The sequence below is a fragment of the Bombina bombina genome, chromosome 3, assembly GCF_027579735.1.
Source record: "Bombina bombina isolate aBomBom1 chromosome 3, aBomBom1.pri, whole genome shotgun sequence".
Taxonomy (NCBI): Eukaryota; Metazoa; Chordata; class Amphibia; order Anura; family Bombinatoridae; genus Bombina; species Bombina bombina.
The window spans coordinates 622,073,205-622,094,221 of NC_069501.1; the positions used below are offsets into that span (position 1 = coordinate 622,073,205).

A 21,017-nucleotide genomic window follows, 5' to 3' on the forward strand; every position below is an offset into this window, starting at 1 on the left:
TTTTTTTTTTCCCCAGTCATGTGACTGCTATTGAAAAGCATTAAAGAGAGACGGTCAAGTAAAAAAAAAAGTTCATGATTTAAATAGGGCATGTCCTTTTAAACAACTTTCCAATTTACTTTTATTACCAATTATGCTTTGTTCTCTTGATATTCTTAGTTGAAAGCTAAATCTAGGAGGTTCATAAGCTAATTTCTTAGACCTTGAAGGCCACCTCTAATCTGAAAGCATTTTGACAGTTTTTCACCACTAGAGGGCGTTAGTTCATGTGTTTCATATAGATAACACTGAGCTCAGGCACGTGAAGCTGCTAGGAGCAAGCACTGATTGGCTAAAAATGCAAGTCTGTCTTGAAATAAGGGGGCAGTTTGCAGAGCTATAGATACAAGGTAATCACAGAGGTAAAAAGTATATTATTATAACTGTTGGTTATGCAAAATTGGGGAAATGGGTAATAAAGGTCTACCTTTTTAAACAACAAAAACTCTGGTGTTTACTGTCCCTTTAAGAAGCATTGCACTGATTAAAATAGCCAGTAGGTGGAGCTGTCCGCTTGTGTTGCAGCAAAGTTATGCAAAGCCAAGCACACAAACAGGCTGGAATTAGTCTAGCTAGACATGAGCTATCGAGCAGCTTTCATAGGAACAAGATCTTCCTGTCTATAAATCAGTTCAAATTGGAATGCATAGAAAGAACTGTTTGCAGAAAAATGCAAGTAAAGTCTGTGTTGTGTGATTATTTCATAAGGTTTATAAAGCAGTTTAGCAAATGTTTTTGTTCATTTAACTTAGTTTAATTATATATTCTGTGTTGTGTGATTATTTGATACTGCCTATAATGCTGTTTAGCTTTTAAAGTCTTAATTTCAAAACTTTAAAAATAATGTATTAGGTGTTACTTATGACAATTTTGAGAGGGGCCTGGAATCTAACTCCCTCACTTCCCATTGACTTACATTATAAACTGGGTTTCAATTTACAACGGTTTCTATTTACAACCATTCCTTCTGGAACCTAACCCCAGTGTAAACGGAGGGCTACCTGTAATTTGTTTTCCTCAGGAATAACAATGTTTTCCCCTGATTAGTAAACTATACATGTATGATTACCGATTATACTTGCCTTCAGAGTACGATTGTGTCGCTGCAGCTCCCTACAAAGACTTTCTAGCTTGCTGCGGGCCAGTATGGCTTTGCTGTGCTCATTGCGAAGTTGGTCCTTCTCCTGGATTAGCTGAGTCTGCTTCTTCTGCAAGTTTCTCATCTGTTTTTGAGATGTTCTGTGCTCCTCCAGCTGAAGCGTGGTTGTAAACAGATGAGTAAAATTAGACACATGGCCCAATGTAATACTAGAATAAATCCCAATACTTGCCCTTGCAGAGCATTCCTCCCTCTACTCACCAGCTCAGCATATTTCTTGCACAATGCAGTCAGCTTCTCATCTGGCGTGCTGAGGGTATTCAGGGTCTGCATTAATAGTGTTATCTCCTTCCCTAAAAAAAAATATGAAAAGGGGACATAGATCACAAATATATCATCAGTGCTTATGTCACAGATAAAATGTAAAGTGTAGTAAATAGTATATATTTACTTAAGATACTTGGAGATTACACATTTTGAGAATTAAACAACAAATACTGAATTAACAATGATTACTAGTTTCTTGCTTTATCAATAGTCCAGGTCTCTTTGGATTTGACATTTGACTTTTGCCCCCCCCCCCCCCCCCGAGTCTTTAAGAAAAAAACCAAAACACACAATCCCTACTTTTGAAGCTATTCTTTATTGTATCTTACCTCATCTTGCACAAGGTTTAATATTTATGTTTTAAAATCAGAAAAGCCTTAGCTTATTGGACTGATTATGATCTAAGATAAGTATTCATGCAGCGAAAAGCCTAAATCTTTTGGTAACTAATGATGTTATGATGGTAAGACCGTAAACATTTCAAATCTACATCAGACACCAAAGGTCTAATTGAAAAATGTAAATGCAAAGTCTCATGAAAATGTAAATGCAAAGTACATTTTTTTTTTTTTTTTTTTTAAAATACCGACTTTATTTGAAAAAGCAAAAAATGATTTACAATATAGTTGGGAGACACAGCTCCTTTATGAAACAAAGCCAGTACAATTTTTCCAAAAACATAATATGAAGTATCTATGAGGGTAAGAAGAAAAAGAGAAGGAAGAGAGTTTGCGAGAGGAGAGTAGAGGAGGAAAGAGAGTATAAGGGCTTGCTCCAATACCTAATTCAGTTCATCCAGCCGTCGGGATCAAAGCTATATCTAAATACTATAGTGATGGATTAGCTAGGTTATGGGTTGTCTTGCTTAATATAAGATTCCCAAGTGGCCTTCATTTCCGCATACACATCCATTTTATTATATTTAATATAAAAATATTCTTCCAGTTCCAGAAATCCTGAAACTTTGCGTGACCACGTCGAGAGTTGGGGCCATTTTACTTTTCCAGTTCTTTACAATTAAGAACTTAACACTATTTGACAGTATATTGAATAAATGTTTGTGAGGTTTATGTCTTATGTTGGGGGTTTTACTTAACAACCAAATCAAGGGGTCTAAAGGAAATTGAATTTCTAGGATTGATTCTATTTCTGCTATGATTTCTCTCCAGAGAGTTTGGATAGAATTACACCACCATAACATGTGAGCTAGACCACTACCCCTATGTCCACATCTCCAACAATGTTCAGATCGGTGCTGAAATAACCCATGTATTTTCTTAGGTGTTAGATACCATCTGTGTAGAATAAATGCAAAGTACATTTTAATTTGTGTACAAGTTCCCATATGAACAAAATTTTCCTATTGGTTTTTTTTTTTTTTTTTTTTTTTTTTTATAATCATTTTATTGAAAATCCGGCATACAAATGCTTTGCCATATTGTAAACAATAATGTTGCGAAGTACAAAAACAAAAGAAACAGACAATCATAGCCTATACAATTTCCAGGTAAATTTTTCGCAAATACTTATAGCAAATACCTTCGTAACTAATTGGTGTCTTATTTTAACTGTACATAAAAAGGAGAACAAGTAACCTATTATTCCAGCTTATTTTATCCAATATATTAATTATTCTTAATAAAGTCTTTATCTTTTGTATCAGACCTTCTCAAAAAAAAAGCACCGTATATTCACCGATGCGTGGTAACCCTGCTAATAGCCCAATAGCAAAAAAAAGAAAAGAAAAAGAAAAAGGGGAAGAGAAAAAAAAAAAAAAAAAAAAAAAAAAAGGGGTGGGAAAGAAGAGACCAGTCATGGCGAACTGCTGCCTCGTTCCCCAGAGGTTTATTTTTCACAACCAATGTTGCGGGAGTGTCCCCTCCACAACCATTACAGTTAGATAGGGTGAGCTCCTTAAAGGGGCAATGAACTGGATTTGAATTTCAGAGGACCATGACAAGATTATATTCTTCCATTTGTCAAAGAACATTCTAAACTGTTTTTCAGGCATTCGCGTTAAACCTTGTCTTTCTACTGTCATCTGTAATTTCAAGTTATTAATAAATTATGTTAGCCTAGGGGAATCAGGGGATCTCCACTTCTGACATATTAAATTACGTGCGGCCAAAATGGCCATATTCACAAGCTGTCTATCACCTCTTTGTCTAAATTTTTTTCCTAGGAAAAATACCTTATACTGAGAAATCTCAATCTTCTCCTGCAAAAATCTGCTTAACCAGTATTGTACTTTCCCCCAAAATTGTCTAATTTTCGGGCACTCCCAGATGCAGTGTTTCAGATCTGCCATCACTTGCCTGCATTTTAAACATGTCGCGTTTTGCCCTCCCTGCCCCCATTTCCCTATCCTATAAGGTGTGAGATAGTAGTTATTCATCAGTTTAAACTGCGCTTCTCTCCATGTCACCAACATGGTTGCTTCCCTGGCCCGCTCGAAACTCTTTGTAATTTCCTCCTTTTGAATTATTCCAAAATGTCTAGAGAGAGTCTCCTTCATTTTATTCAAATGTTTTTCTCCCGATACGGCCTGTAACGCCTGATACCAGTAAGATAATGCACGTTTCCCTGCCTTGTATAGTTTGAGTCCTGACTCAATACCTGGATCCCAGACCATTCTATGCTTCTGTAACCTTTCTGAGAGAAAACTTCTGGCTTGCAGATATGCAAAAAAATTATTTGACGGTAACTGGAAGTTCCTTGCTAATTCCTCGTATGTTTGTATTATCTCTCCATCCCGTTGCATTATCTGCGAAAAATATATTATCCCTTTTTGCCGCCAAGATCTGAATACTGCATTATATATCCCTGCTGTAAAATCTAGGGTTCCTATAATTGGCAAATATTTTGATAGTTGGAAGTCTTGGCCTCTAAGGGCACAATATTTTTGCCATGCCAGTACAATGTTGGCGAATGTAGGCAAGTTGCTTATATTACTTGGTAGTCTGCAATAAGGGTAGTGCAAAATCGCCTTAAGATCAAATGGGGCTGTTAATGCAGACTCTATTGTATAATATGTAACATGATTTGTCTCTAAAATCCAATCTATACCAAATTTAATAAGTGTTACAATGTTGTAATGTGTAATATTGGTAACGAAAGGCCACCATATTTTATACTCTGTGTAAGTTTCTCTAAGGCTAATCTAGGTTTCTTCTTTCCCCATATAAACCTGGTGCATGCCTTTTTATATTTGCCCACATCCCGTTTGGAGATGAGTAATGGTAAGTTCTGCATCAAGAACAATAATTGGGGGAAGACTATTACTTTTATCAACATGACTTTTGCAGAGAGAGATAGGTAATGTATATTCCAACTTTCCAGTTTCTCCTGGAGATTATTAAAGTATTCACTATAATTTAAATGGTACCAATCCGTGGGATTTTTACTCAGTTTAATGCCTAGATAATTAATATGGGTCACTTCTCTGAATCTATGTTGAGTGTAGCTGCTCTTTGTTTTAACAATCCATAATAACTCCGATTTCTCGGAATTGATTTTATATCCCGAGAATTGGCTGAAGCTTTTAATAAGTTCTAAACATTTGGGAATGCTTACGTTGGTATCCTGTAAAAACAGAATAATGTCGTCTGCATAGAGAGAGATGGTTACCCTCTGGCCTCCCAGCGGAATCCCCAGCATCTCCTGTCTTAATAGTACTGCCAAAGGTTCAAGCGCGATATCGAATAGCAATGGTGAAAGCGGGCAGCCTTGTCTCGTCCCCCTTTGTAATGTGATGTGATTTGATAGTTCCCCATTTACTACGAGTTGAGATCTAGGATTACTATATATCTTCTTAATTACATTAGCTAGATTCCCCTCTATACCAAATTTATCTAAAGCCGTGAATAAGTGATCCCACGCGACTGTGTCGAATGCCTTCTCGGCGTCTATTGTTAAAAAGGGCTAGGTCCTTTGTACCTTCTTTACTAGCATCTTGATTTTTATTATGATAATAGTCTAACAGGACTAAGACTCGTCGCATGTTACGTACTGGATTCCTTCCAGGGATGAAACCTGTCTGATCTGTATGTATCAGATCCCCTACTGCTTTTTTTAATCTGTCGGCTAAAATTGATGAAAAAATTTTATAATCCTGGTTCAGGAGAGATATGGGGCGATACGACCCCATATCCTCCACCTTCCTGCCTTTTTTATGGATTAGAGAAATTATTGAATCTGTAAAATATGGGGATTCCAGTTTGCCTTGCATATAATAACTGTTGTATAGTCTGGCCAATGTTCCCGTCAATTCCTCACTTATTTTATAGAATTCCGCCGGGAGGCCATCAGGCCCAGGCGCCTTATTGGCCTTAGTTCTTTCTATCGTATACTTAATTTCCTCTTCCGTGATTTCTTTATTGATTAATTGAAGGGCTTCTCCTGATATTCTCGGGATATTAATCTTTTGCCAGAATTTAACTTTCTCCTCCTCGATAATTCCCTCTTTGGAGTATAATTTTTGATAGAACCTTAAGAAGGCCTCCCTTATTTCAGAGGATTGTGTGAAAGTTTCAGTGCCTTCCTTAATCATGGGAATCATGTTCCTTTTTTTCCTGAATTTAACAATTTTGGCTAAATGCTGAGCGGAGATCCCCTGATACCCCTGGCAATATGCCCTCGTCTTCATGTCTTCTCGTGCCCAAGACTCTCTCATATATAGCTCTCTCTCATTTTTTGCTTGCAAGTACTTTTTCCATGTATCTGGATTAGGGTTGCTAATATATTTACCATAACAATTTCTAAGACAATTTGCTAATTGTATATCTCTGGCCTTCCATTTGCGTTTTCTTATTATCATATATGATTTAATTTCCCCCCTTAAAACTGCCTTCCCTGCTTCCCAAAATGTTTCTATTTTGGACATATGCGCATGATTTAATTCATAATAATCTTTCCATTTTCGTGCCAGCCATTTATGAAATTCCTCGTCAAATATCATATATTTGGGGAAAAAAAATGTGTTTATATTATTAACTCTCTTATTTATCTTCCCATCCACTTTTAAAGTAATTATTGCGTGATCGGAGATTAATATTTCAGCTACTTTCGACTCTAAATCACTTGAGAGAATATTTTCCTCCACCAAAAACATGTCTATGCGCGAAAATTTTTTGTGTCCTTTTGATTCACATGAGAAACTACATTCGTCTGGATGTTGTAGGCGCCATATGTCTTTTAGTTTAAGTTTTTTTGCAAATTCTCTAAGTACTCTTGCAACCCTCATATGTTGTTTATTGCCTTTAAAACGAAATCTATCTAGATAAGGCTGCATCGTTGCATTCAAATCTCCAGCTAGAATTATATTTTGCCCTAGATAGGGTATTAATTTATTCGTCAGTTTTCCCCAGAACTCTTTATCTAATCCGTTTGGGCCATAAATATTGCAAAATGTCCATATCTTATGTTCAATTTCAATTTGTAAAATAATAAACCTGCCTACCGGATCTAATTCCTGTTTATGGATTTTGTATTCTAGTTTCTTATTGATTAATATAGCCACACCGCATTTCCTACTATTGCAGGGAGTTGCCCGAATTTCCGAGATCCAATTAAACTTTAATTTTACTAACTCTGAATCTTTTAAGTGCAGCTCTTGTAAGAAGATAATATCCGGATGGTGCTTTCTAAGTAATTTAAAAACATTTTTTCTTTTGATGGGTGAGGTTATCCCACCAACATTCCATGAAACGAGATTTAACATTTATTATTTGGAAATAATTTTTTACTAAAAGCTTCTTTTCCTTGTCCTCTCATACTATCTTCCTCTGAGGAACGAGCCTATGATCGCCCTGGAAATAGAAAAAGAGGGAAAAGAGACAGAGGGAGGGAGGGGGAAGAAAGAGAAAAAAAGAAAGAGAGGAAAAAAAAAAAAAAAAAAAAAAAAAAAAAAAAGGAAATAAAAGAACACACCCATATCTGACCATTTTACATCCCTAATAAAAAATCTGTACTAGTTACGGAGTCTCACTCACTAACGTGTGTCCTTAGGCACCTCTATACCTTTCTCTGTGCAATATCTTCCGGCTTCTTCAGCCGAATTTAGAGAGATATTGTCGCCTTCCGTGTTTATGATTATAATTTTAGCCGGATATCTCATTGTTGCCTTAATTCCTGCTTTTATCAGATTTGTACAGAAAGGTGCCATTAGCTTCCTTTTGGAAGACGTTTCCACAGAGAAATCTTGAAAGATGAGCACTTGTTTGGTATCTATCTTAAATGTCTTGTCTTTCCTATACTGTCTTAATATCGTTACTTTATCTTGAAAATCAAGATATTTTATCAGGACCACTCTTGGGCGTATGGACCCATCTGCATACTTCTTAATGCTCCCCACTCTGTGTGCCCTCTCAACTCTCATTTTTTCTGAGGTCATATTTACCCCTAATAAAGATGGCAAGGTGACTGATCCAAATAACATTAGATCCTCAAACTCTTTACTTTCAGGTAGACCAACTATACGAATATTGCTTCTACGGGATCTATCCTCCAGATCCTCCATTTTAAGTTGCATTAACCTAATCTTCTCTTCATAATTCAACCAGTTTACGTCCTGAGTGTTAAGTCTATCCTCGAGATCAGAAACCCTTTCCTCTGCCTCAGATAATCTATTAGAAAAGGACCTAATTTCTGCGGACAAAACCGCGATCTCCTTCTTAATGGAGTCAAATTGGGGCAATATTAAATCAGCCAGCTGGTTATTCGATAATTGTTTTTCTGCATTGTTAATGGAAATCTCCATTGTACCTTCTAATCCTGTCTCCAGCATAGCCTTAGCTTTCTTATCTTTCTTAGTTGGCATGGCTGGGGACCTCGTCTTGAGATTGGGTATATACTTGTCCATATATGTGACTGAATGTGTTCGTGATTAACAGGAAGAGAGAGAAGAAGAAAGAGGGGAGAGAAAGAAAAAAAAAAAAAAAAAAAAAAAAAAAAAAAAAGGGAGTGAAAAATCAGGCTGCTCGTATGCAGTATGTGTCAATGTGTCACCACTAGTGTTGTTCTAAATAGAATTGTTCATTAAAGATAAGGGTTTCCCTAAAAAGTGTTTTCCAATTTGTGTTGGACAATGTCCACAAGCAAAAAATTAAAAAAAAAGAAATCGTGTAGACAATAGATGAAAGTGAGTTAAATATTTGTGTCTCTGGCTATGTATGCCGAATAATGTGACGTGGCCCCTTACTGTGTAACCTCTAACTCAGCTCGGTATATACCCCTATACGTAGAAAATAATAGAATTGATCCTCAGATCAGGGCCCCCAGGCCCGTTTTATAGTCCTAGTGACCCTATAATATTGCCTTACAACTTAAATTAAACCTTGCCTTATACTGTCTTGTTTACTCTGTTATACAATCATTAGACCAACTATCGGTGGAAACACGATGGCACAACCTTTTGCCTGATGCTTATCTGGGTTAAATACTTTCTCTTATGACTTAACTGTAGTCCCCAGCAATCTATATATATAGGAGTTTTCCCCTTTTCCTCTTTTCACCCTCCCTCTTGAGTTTTAAGTAATATAAACTTTCTTAGCTTGCACGTTTTTCCTGTGTTTATCTTACTCTTAATTTAATACCTTCAAAATACAAAGAAAGCAACCTATGTCTGATGCCAAGCAGTCCTTTCAGTGACTTTAGATATGGAGGAGGGTTTTGAATTCAAACATCCTTCCGGAAATATTATTATTACCCTTTACCAGGTCTCTAGTTTAAATTCCCACCTCGTAATCTTTCACTACAATCCTTAATAGTTTATGGTAGTTTACCCTTAAGTTTTTAACTAATGAATACCCTTCTTGACACAATAACTTAAGTTCACCTTCTATATATATATTAAACGTTTTTCTGCGCAAAGAAAAAGATAGCAATCTCACATTTGCATACTTGTTTGTTCAACAATTTTAGCAATAATTTCAGAAAAGGAGGGAGGTTCTTAAATTATATACCCCTATGATACCAATTAGCTAGTTAGCGTTTTCCTTTTTCTTTCTTTACCTCCTTTCCCTTAACTGACCAATCTTAACGAGGTATTAAGCCCCCTGTTCTAGCTTTCCTTTTTTCTTTCCCTTTCTTTCCCCTCTCCTCCTCCCCGTTCTCTTTAAAAACAGTATAAACACATAACCAGTATAAGTCACCACTACTTAGCACAGAATTGATCACAACAATATTCTTTCCTGTATATAGCGCTTGCTTCCTGCAAATTACTGCTAATCTAGCGTTTGTAACCTCTATAGCATGCTGGGGTATACGGTAGATTCCCTGCATATAAAAGTCTGACAATTTATTAGACTTGACAAGAGTTCATGCTTTTCTGCTTATAACAGCAGGTAATTTCCCAGGATCTGTGGAAAAAAGATTATAAGTGGAGTCTTTCTTCCTTCTTTTGATAGTATCAACTGGCTTGAAATTCAGCGTATACTGCACAAAATCATCCTTGCTAATATATTTGTCCTGTTCTGAGATTGTCCCGCTGCTTATAGAATGTCACCACTTTTGTTGATTTGATGAATTAAATTCAACTAGTGCAGATAACAGGAGAGGAAAGACACACAGGACAAACAAGAACAAGGGGGCCGAATCCCCCTACTCCTCTGCTATGCTTTTATTGTATGTCCCTCTCCCCTGTGTCTCCTTCTTTATGCGGAGCAAACGTGTATAGTCAGTATTTCACGGAAGATGAGGGGAGATTGAAAGATCACTTTCTTTATTGCCTTTTGCCCTTATGTGTATGTTAGATACAGCAACTTATACCATTACATAGTGCAAGTATGGCCTGCTTATAGGCTTCTATTTATTTAAACCTTTGGTTCCGTCTATCAGTGGGGTTTAAATAAAAACGTCTTTCCCCTTTCCTCCTTCCCTGCTCCCCTCCCTTCGGGGTGGCAGATTAGAGTTTAGGGCTTGGCACAGATTTTTACTTTGTTTTGATGTGTAAGTGTCCCTTTTTCAACTTAGCCGGTATTGAGATAAAAAGTTTTTAAAGTCATTCAGATATAGACAAAAATTCACTGTCCTCCCACCGACACACACAGTGATCTATACACACATGCTGCTACTTTATATTCTTAGCGTCTTTTTAATACTTGCGTTCACCAACATGTGGCCATCTCGGCCGCTGCTCCTTCCCGACCTCGGATCCAAGCGAGACACCTCCCGTCTGTCTCCGGGTGAAGGGGGGGCGGCTAGACTTCTTTGCCTCTGTTGCTAAATCCAGCTTGCATCGCAACTGCTTATAGCAGTGACCACCGGTCTGAATCGGGGCTTCCGACGCTCTTCCGATTGTTCTTCGGTGTATGATCTACTGCGTGTGTCTCGCGGCCAGTACCACCCGGCCTGTGTAAGCTATGGCGGCTTCCGTCTGTGGATGGTACGTCCTCCCCAAGCAGGGCTCTCACCCCCGGCAATAGGAGTTTGCGTTAGCGGGGTGTTGAAAGAAAAATCAGCTCCTTCTCACAGAGCTGACAGAGCGCGTGTTGCTTCAGCGTGCTCCTCCCACCGGAAGCCCTATTGGTTAATAAATCATTTGGGGGGGGGGGGGGTTGGACATAGAAATGTTATTCTACATCCGACACGAAAGAGGAAGTGATGTATTACTCAAACTAGTTTCCTTTTATTTTAAGGTTTGGCTTTTACCAATAAAGAGAAGATGGCTCAGTGTAGGGTAATGTTAAACTGTGATCCAGCAAAGAGAGCTGATGCTTTAGAATAGGACAGACTAAGGAAGAAGATTGCCAGAAGGAGACAGAAAAAGTGTTACAAAGAAAGAGTTAGAGGCATTTTGTGAGAACGCCAGAGGTTGAAACATAGAAACATAGATATTGACGGCAGATAAGAGCCATAGGCCCAGCAAGTCTGCCCCACCTTACCTAACAGTATAAACTTATCTAGTTCGTAGGATAGCCCTATGCTTGTCCCATGCATTTTTAAAGTCCCCCACAGTGTTTGTTGCTACTACCTCTTGAGGAAGTTTATTCCATAAATCAATCACTCTTTCTGTAAAGAAGTGCTTCCTCAAATTACTCCTGAATCTACTACCCTTTAGCTTGAGCTCATGACCCCTTGTTCTTGAATTTTCCATTTTATGTAAAATACCCACAGCCTCAGTTTTACTAAACCCTTTAATGTACTTGAAAGTTGCTATCATATCACCTCTTTCCCTTCTCTCCTCTAAGCTATACATATTTAGGTCATTGAGCCTATCCTGGTAAGTTTTATTTTTTAGACCATGTACCATTTTGGTAGCCCTCCTTTGCACAGATTCAAGTTTGTTAATATCCTTCTGAAGATATGGCCTCCAGAACTGCACACAATACTCAAGATGAGGCCTAACTAATGATCTATAAAGTGGCATAAGAACCTTACTATTTCTGCTGCAAATACCTCTACCAATACATCCAAGCATTCTGCTAGCCTTACTACATTGTTTACTAAGTTTTAAATCATCTGAAATAATAATTCCCAAGTCCTGTTCCTCGTCTGTAACAGTCAGTAAAGTGTCATTGAGTCTGTAATTAACATTTGGATTTTTCTTGCCTAAATGCATTATTTTACACTTTGCTGTGTTAAACTTTAGATCCCAGTCGTTTGTCCAATCCTCCAATTGTTGTATATCACTTCTCATTTTGTCTACCCCCCCTGGAACATCCACTCTGTTGCAAATTTTTGTATCATCTGCAAAGAGACATACTTTCCCCTGTAGCCCTTTGCTGATATCGCAGATAAATATGTTAAACAAAACAGGCCCCAGAACTGACCCCTGAGGAACACCACTAGTAACAGCCCCCTCTGCTGAATGAACTCCATTTACTAAGACACTTTGTTTTCTGTCCTTAAGCCAGCATTCCACCCAGTTCACAATTTTTGAATCTAGACCAAGGAGATATAGTTTGTGAATAAGTTTATTGTGTGGGACGGTGTCAAATGCTTTGCTGAAATCTAGATATGCTACATCAACTGCTCCTCCCTTGTCTAATACTTTTGTTACATAATCAAAGAAGTCAATTAGATTAGTCTGACATGATCTCCCTGAAGTAAAACCATGCTGATTTTGGTCCTCTAAATTGTTTGTCTTTATGTAAGTCATAATTCTTTCCTTTAAGAGGCTTTCCATTAATTTCCCTACTACTGAAGTTAAACTAACTGGCCTGTAGTTGCCAGATTCTTCTCTACTGCCCTTTTTATGAAGAGGTATTACATTTGCTATTCTCCAATCATCTGGGACAGCTCCTGTTAATAGTGACTGATTAAACAGATCAGTTAATGGGACAGTTAGCACTGAACGAAGTTCTTTTAAAACCCTTGGATGAATATTATCAGGACCCACTGCCTTTGTAACATTTATTTTTGATAATGCTAACAAAACCTCATCCTCTGTAAAAAGATTACTGTTAAGCTTGTTTCTATTTTGCATAGCATCCCTTAATGTAGACATTGTATCTTCACAATCTTTAGTGAAAACAGAAAACAGAACAGTGGTAACATGAAAAAATGATGGCAGAATATTAAAAAAGGGACATAAACCCAATTTTTCTCTCTCATGATTCAGACAGAACATACAATTTTAAACAACTTTACAATTTACGTCTATTATCAAATTCTTTGGTTTCTTGTTATCCTTTGTTGAAAAGCAGGGGCGTACACGTCTGCAGTACTATATAAGTGTAGTTTTACAACAATATTATACATTAGCAAGAGCACTAGATGCCCGCACTATTTCATGTCATGTGCTCCAGACATGTGCACGCTACCCATCTAGATATCTCTTCAGACAGGTAAGCCACAGAGAAGATCCAAGGAACCGCTAGCGCATCTATCAAAGCAGTTTGAAAATCTCATTGACCTTGAACCGTACTTTTGAAGCTTGGGGTTTTGATGAGATGCCATCAGATCCAGCTCTGGAACCCCCACCTGAGGGCTATCCGAGAGAAAACTTCCGGATGAAGAGCCCACTCTCTGGGATGAAAAGTCCATCTGCTCAGAAATCCGCCTCCCAGTTGTCCACTTCTAGAATGTGGATGGCAGATAGAAGATAAATGTGAGCATCCGCCCATTGCAGAATGTGAGCCACCTCCTTCATAGCCAAGGAACTCCTAGTTCCTCCCTGGTGGTTGCTATAATCCACTGAGGAGATGTTGTACTACTGAAATCTGATAAACTGGACTAAGGCCAAGCTACCAAGATATTGAAGATTGCTCTCAATTCCAAAATGTTTATGGGGAGAGAAGACTCCTCCTTAGTCCACGGGCCTTGAGCAAGTCACATGACACAAATGCTCCGAACCAGGGTTTCCTGAGAAATCCACCACGAGAGTTTCTTGATAGAGGATCCAGATTTATTCTCTGCAATAGATCTGAATGGTCTCCACTCCATTAACTGAGCATGCAGAGTTTGCAGATGGAACTGAGCAAAAGGAATGATGTCCATAGAAGCAACCATAAGACCAATCACCTCCATGCATTGAGCAAGAATAGTAGACTGGAGAGACAGACAAAAAGCCAGAAGTTTGGATTTCCAGGTGTCCGTCAGAAAAATCTCCATGGACAGGGAAGCTATGATTGTCAAGCTAACAGAAAGGTGGCGCTTACCAATTATGGAGGTCCGTGCTTCTCAGGTAGCGTTCTTTTCAGCGTAGGCACTTGACTCCTCAATCCGGGTGTTTCTCCTGTAGCCCAGTTAGATGCTCCTCCGTTTCCGGCGCACTCTGCAAACTGTAGAATCCAAACGTACTTCTGGGTGTCACAGGAGTAGGATAGCACAAAGCAGCAAAACAAAGGATATCCAAAAGAAGGAAAAAAGGATCACCAGCCGCAGAATATAAAAAAGTATAGCCTTTATTTGGGGTACTCTGTAAAAACAAGTAAAGAGCCGAAACTCCATTAGCAAGAGGTCAGGGTCACAGCAAGAAAGACCGCAGACATGTTTCGCTTGGTTCTCCACACTTGATCACTGCATTGATAACGCCTGAACTGAAAATGAATGTTCCTAGAGAATAGGAGCATAAAGAAAACACCCCCTTTAGGTCAATGTTAGGCATGAACTGACCCTCCTGAACTAAAAAGGGGGGGGATCTGTAATTTGAAGAGCGGTATGCACATTTCTAGAAGTGAATAAGCCCAATTTGTTTGTTCTTTAGGATATAAAGTGTTTCCCCAACGACTGTATATCCAAGGCAGCAAGTTAGTCAGTGTGTAGATTAGTATAAGCCAAGCAGCATAATGGCAGCATAATGGCAGCATTGAGCATAAGGGGCTTTCACTTCCTGTGCACAAACTTATCTGTGATCAAAATCCATTTCTAATCAAATTCTCCATCTTAGGACGAAATCCTAAGAAAATTGATAAGACACCTGAGGTCTAAAGAGTTACTTCACCTCCTTCCAAAGGATATATGAAAGATATTGGAAAATATCACAGATGAAAATATAAAACGAGCAAAAAGGTTTGTGCCATACTACTCCAAAAAAGGTGCGTGCCATACTACTCCAAATAAAATAAAGAGTAAAACAGTCAGCGTTAGAAATCTTCTCACTAAGAGATAAAAACAAAAATATCTAAAGCAAATAAATATAATGATAGACAGACACTCAGGGTTTAACTGCACATAACATATATATCGATAAGGGATATAATTCTGTACATAAAAATACTCTTACAAAGAAAGTAAAAAGGCACAGTAAAAATATACATACCAACAAGAAGGATATGAAGCATATACTACTACTACTGTAGAAGTATAGGGATAAAACATGCAAAAAATAATCCCTAAATATACACATGCCTGAGTAAGGATAGGGATAGAACCCAGTATATGGGATCCCTTATACACCCAATGTAGAAGCAAATTAGACTAAAAGTAGAAAACCTGCACTACTATGTAGCTAAGAGAAAGCAGTCTGTGCAGAGACTGTAGTAGCTGTGTTAACCTATTGACTGCAAAGATAATAGCCCATGGTATCTTATATCCACAGGACACAGAAAACAAGGGATTAACTGGAAGGAATTCTTTTCAAGCTAAAGAAAAGAAAAATATCTGCAGAAAATAAACTACCATGAACTGACACCAGATGGCAAATGCCAAGAAATCCCCGAGATTGAAATAAAACAGTTCTTGAAAGCAAATGAATATTAATATTATAGAAGGAAGAAGAGGGCGACTCCTAGTGCAGAACAATATGAAAACAGATCCCCAAGCACCGTTCCCCACAGCTGTATACTCACAATGTGGAAAGCACGCAAACGTGCTATTCAAGCATACTGGGTATATTGCAGTGGCCCAGTGCACATACTGGTAGCGATGATCCGGTGCCTCATAAGACAAAGAGAAAAACAGGAGACTCCAAAAATATAAAAATATAAATGTACTTTATAAAAAATATATAATTAAAACAATGACAACTTGTTGAATACAAATGTTATCAGTAAAAACACGCTACGCGTTTCTCAGCGATACCTCGCTGTTTGCTCAACATAACCTGCCTGAGGAAACAGCGAGGTATCGCTGAGAAACGCGTAGAGTGTTTTTACTGATAACATTTGTATTCAACAAGTTGTCATTGTTTTAATTATATATTTTTTATAAAGTACATTTATATTTTTGGAGTCTTCTGTTTTTATCTCTTTGCCTTACGAGGCACCGGATTATCGCTACCAGTATGTGCACTGGGCCACTGCAATATACACAGTATGCTTGAATAGCACGTTTGCGTGCTTTCCACATTGTGAGTATACAGCTGTGCATTATCACCAACCCCCCCACACACTACCACCCCACACACAATGCCACCCATTAGCACCCCCCACACAATACCACCCATTACCTCCACACACACACTATACCACCCATTACCACCCCCCACACACACACACAATACCACCCATTTACCAACCCCCACACACAATACCACCCATTACCAACCCCCACACACAATATTACCCCATGCACAATACCACCTCATGCACAATACCACCTAATACACACAATACCACCCATTATCACCACACACACACAATACCACCCATTACCACCCACACACACAATACCACACATTACCACACACACAATACCACACATTACCACACACACAATACCACACATTACCACCCACAATACCACACATTACCACCCACACACACAATACCACCCCCACACAAAATACACATGATGTTTATTATTCACTGAGTTTTGGCACAAAAAACACAAATAAAGGCAACCTCATACTTTAAAATAGTTTTGGGGGGTAAAAGTTTTTAGAGGGGATGTGGGGGATACAGCCAAGCCCAGACTACCCCCCCCCCCCCCCATTTCAGCTAGTGTTAGATTTTAAGTAACAAGATCTCCTGCTAAACACATTGCTTCAATTGAATATACAGAGAGAGATATTGTGAAGCAGTGCAGATCAGAAGCCTCGATAGGGACACTGTTACTGTCAGTTTAGTTCAAATTTATTGCCCCTTACACGCAGCTAGCTAGCCTAGATTAAGCAGCAGCTGTGCCGTTTGAAAATTCTCTGGCACATAAAGTGTTACAGACAGCTAACTATGACCCCACATAACTCACCCATCCTCCAAGCAGATAAAAACAGCCAAGTCTCTCCTGCTTCTCACCTTCTCTATAACATCCCCATATACTTGTGGGACGGCTGCAACTCCCCTGGCTCCTGTACTCAATCACTGTCACACTGACAGCAAGACTGCTCCCGGATGCATCATGCAACAGAAAGATCTCCTGTGCACCGGAAGTTTTAAATACATTTAAAAAAAATTCCGCCACTGCCAATTAAACACTGTCTGTACATTTAATACATATAAAAGACAAATACAATTTTTTAGCCAAAGACATGCTCACATTAAAATAGTTGTGCATTTACATTACCAGTAAAAAAAATAAAAAATGTGCTCCTGCTCTAAGTTTGCGCCCCCCGGCTGAGGAGATCAAAGGCGGCTGCCTTGTTAGCCTTATGCAAACGCCGGCACTGGTTGTAGGAAGAGGTAGATAGATGAGCCAATGGCATGCAAGCCCACAGCCACAGGACAGGAGCCCGAGCCTCCAGTCCTGAAGAACTTACCAGCAGCCAGCGATTGCGAATTGATACACAGCCTCAGTCACTCTCCTGCGAGTCCTCTCTCCTCCTCGCCTCAGTGTTCCAGTAGTTCTAACTGTACAGACTCCAGGCCAGGCGCTCCCCACCTAAATCCATCACTGCGCATATGTTAGGCAGGCACTGCTCATGCTCAACAGACTTATAGAGCCGCGGCGGCAGAACCAGAGGGGGCGGGGATATATGACAATGACATACGTCATATATCCGCTACCCTCTCTCGGCGCCTCTGGTCTGGAGTCTGTCTGGCCCGCTCTTGCCAACTAGGAATCATCTATTCTTGATGTGTGAAGTAACAACACAGACAGACAGTTTAACACTTATGCGGCTGCCGCCCGCTGAGTCTGACAGTCAGAGGGGAATATCCAGAGACAGCTTTTCACACTTATCCTACTGACAGAGGGGGAAGGCAGGCGAGAGCGGCAGTCGGCAGAGACTATAATAATAATAGTCACTGACTGAACTGCCGCTCCCCGTGAAGTGCCGCCTGGGTCCGTGGGACCCTGTTGGTCCCATTGATAAGCCGGCCCTGGTAGCCACCAATCATCAGATAGTTCCTTTAATTTTGACTTCCACGTCCTTTTAAGTGATGCAAGGAGTTAATTAGAATAGCTGTGTGTGGTTTGCAATGCTGGATACTTTGTAGGAATAGAGAGAGAGAAAAAAAAAAAAAAAAAAAACACGGATGACACCATTATACAACTAGATAAATGTAGGACAAAAAATGTAAAAAAAAAAAAAAGAATAAAATAAAAAAAAATAAAAAAAATGTTAACATAAATTTAATACATTTAACCCCTAATAATAAACCCCATTGAGACCTGGTGTTTGAAAGACGTAGACTACTCACATACTGTGCATAAATCTACAGAAGGATTAAACAAGTTACTAAAAAAGAAACTGCTAGTAATATCCAATGTTAGTTCTGCACTCTAGAGTCCACTAAACACTAAGTTTGACTTACCAAGTCCTTTTGTTTTCTTTTTATCCTGAACGCGTTTCTGATTTTGCTCTGCTTCACTAATAGATTTGCAATCCCCTGGTACTGGTAGCTCCTCTTTCACCCCATTAACTTCTGGTAACACTGGTTCTGATTCTCCGTTCCTCTGGGATTCTGGTGGACCTCTATCCGTTTCCTCTGGGTCTGCTGTACCCTCTTGCGCAGCATCCACACAGTAAGTGTTCAAAATATCCTCCAGCTTCCTGCTGAGCTCTTCTGACACATCACACACAGCAGGGGGAACACACACTGCTCCTTTTTCTGTAAAAATCAAACATCAGTTCATATTTAAAAACTAAAGTCAAAATTAAAGTTTCATGATTTAGATAGAGCATAAAGTTAAAAAAAAAAAAAAAAAAAAAAAAAAAAAACACTTAATTTTTATATGTACACTTGAGAACCCAGCCCCATTTGGAAATGTTCCAACAATGTCTTTAAATACAATTAACTTTTAGTTGCTTTCCTGAATACGTTGTCCCTTAAACATGTTTAAATAGTGCCCATTCATATGTACTATACAAATCTAAAGTTTCTTCTTTAAAAAAAAGGACAAACAGGTCAAAATTAAAAACTTTTAAGATTCAGATAGAGCATGTCATTTTAAACAACGTTGTAATTTACTTCCATTAACAAAATGCAGACAAATCTTTTTTATATTTATCATTTGAGTTACCAACTCATACAGAGCATGAGCAATAATATTGTCTTTATCATGCATTTGTTGATTATGATAATTCTACCCTGCATTTTACAGGCACTTTAAAAAAAAAAAAAAATAGATTAGAGATAGATTATATTTATTAATCCACTTACATTTCTTTTGTAGTAATTATTACTACAAAGGGAATGTAAGTGTATATTTAATTTAGGTTCTCTAAAGCCGAATGGTATGAATGAGGAATTGAACTTTGCTCCGTTCCTAGGGTGTTAACTATATACCCCACTCCCAATGATCAAATTGAGTGTGCCAAAATATCCCCCAAATTGTTGCTGCTGTTTAAAATCTAAAAATTACGAATATTCCATATAATTGATAAGATTCGGATGAATATGGTGTTTATTAATTTGTTAACTCATTGTGCTGTCATATGTAAATGATTGTAATTGGTTAAAATCAAAATAAGCCACACAAAGCCACAAGCGGTATAATGTATTTAACATGCATACAAAATGTATCTATTTTTGGATGTTTCAAATTCACCCAGGAAAAGAAAGCGGAGTCATAAGGATCAAAAAGGGGGTTGATTCACAGTGACGCCATAAGACTAAGCCGGAAGAAGCCCAGTGCCTTTAGGGGTGAAACGTGCGAAGCAAGACAGCTACACTTTATCGCAGCCGACAAACACCAGACAACCTGCAAACATCGTATCCAGGTGATATCGTAAAGGAACCACATACGAAGCATTTGATATTTACATGGAACTTAACTGGTAAGCACAAGGTTTGCTAATAGCAACCGGCCCCCCATCGCCAACTTTATACTGGAGCCATACTGAATGACAACAGGAGGGTAAGGTGAGTCACAGACTGAGCCCCAGTTACGGACATACTGTTCATCAGTTCATGATATCTGGTGAGAGCAAAATGTGTTGACAACCTACCCTGCCTATATCTAAGCTTTCAACTAACAGCAGACGGTGCATTAATCTGGGGGAGACCGCTTCAACTGTTACCTTGCTTGCTTACTAATGGGGTTCTAAGCTACATTAAGGATTTCCCTCAAACATCTGTGGATGTGAAGTATACTAACATTGGGACATAACTGTGGGTGTTCATAACCTGTAACCGGTGAATGGGTGCTAATAACCAACAGGGAGCTCCCCGATTTTTTCTTTTAAAGGGTGCCCTTTATTATCTGCTGTGATCTAAGTTTTTGATACCGCTGATGAGGCTTATTTTTGTGAAAGGTTTGCTTTTGCAAACACTATGTTCTTTTTTGATTAGCAATAATGAATTTGCATAAAAATTAAATGATGTGTTACAATGCAATCTTCAATGGTGTTTTCACAAATTTTTCTTAGCATGACTTTATATAGTTTGTGCCAGGAAAGGGTATACTTTTGAACCCCCAGTGGAGGGTATATATTTATTATTGCCACCCCCTGTTGGTGTGTATGTATGTATGTATGTATGTATGTATGTATGTATGTATGTATATATATATATATATATATATATTTATTATCTATCAAAATGTTGCAGATATCTATTTAACAAATTTTAAAAAGGGAAAGGTTGAGTTTAACTGTATAAAATATAGATGATTGACCAAAATGCTAAATTCAATAACATATTATTGTGTAGTTTTAGTGCCTTTTCAGTGCCAAATAAGGGACATGATACCCAAATGTTGAAACACTTGAAAGTGAAAGTGCTGCAGCATAGTTGTAGAAAGCTGGCTAGAATATATCACCTGAACATCTCTATGTAAAAAAGAAAGT

At 38.4% G+C, this 21,017-nt stretch overlaps 1 protein-coding gene across 1 annotated transcript in view; it reads right to left on the reverse strand.

Moving 5' to 3' along the window:
- Positions 1 to 21,017, reverse strand: part of TXLNA (taxilin alpha) — a 64,232-nt gene that overhangs the window by 36,096 nt on the left and 7,119 nt on the right. The window contains exons 3-5 of the mRNA XM_053707241.1: positions 18,541 to 18,837; positions 1,400 to 1,491; positions 1,122 to 1,292 (exon numbers count right to left, since the gene is read on the reverse strand). Coding sequence (XP_053563216.1) covers positions 1,122 to 1,292; positions 1,400 to 1,491; positions 18,541 to 18,837 — 560 coding nt within the window. The remainder of the gene's footprint in view (positions 1 to 1,121; positions 1,293 to 1,399; positions 1,492 to 18,540; positions 18,838 to 21,017) is intronic.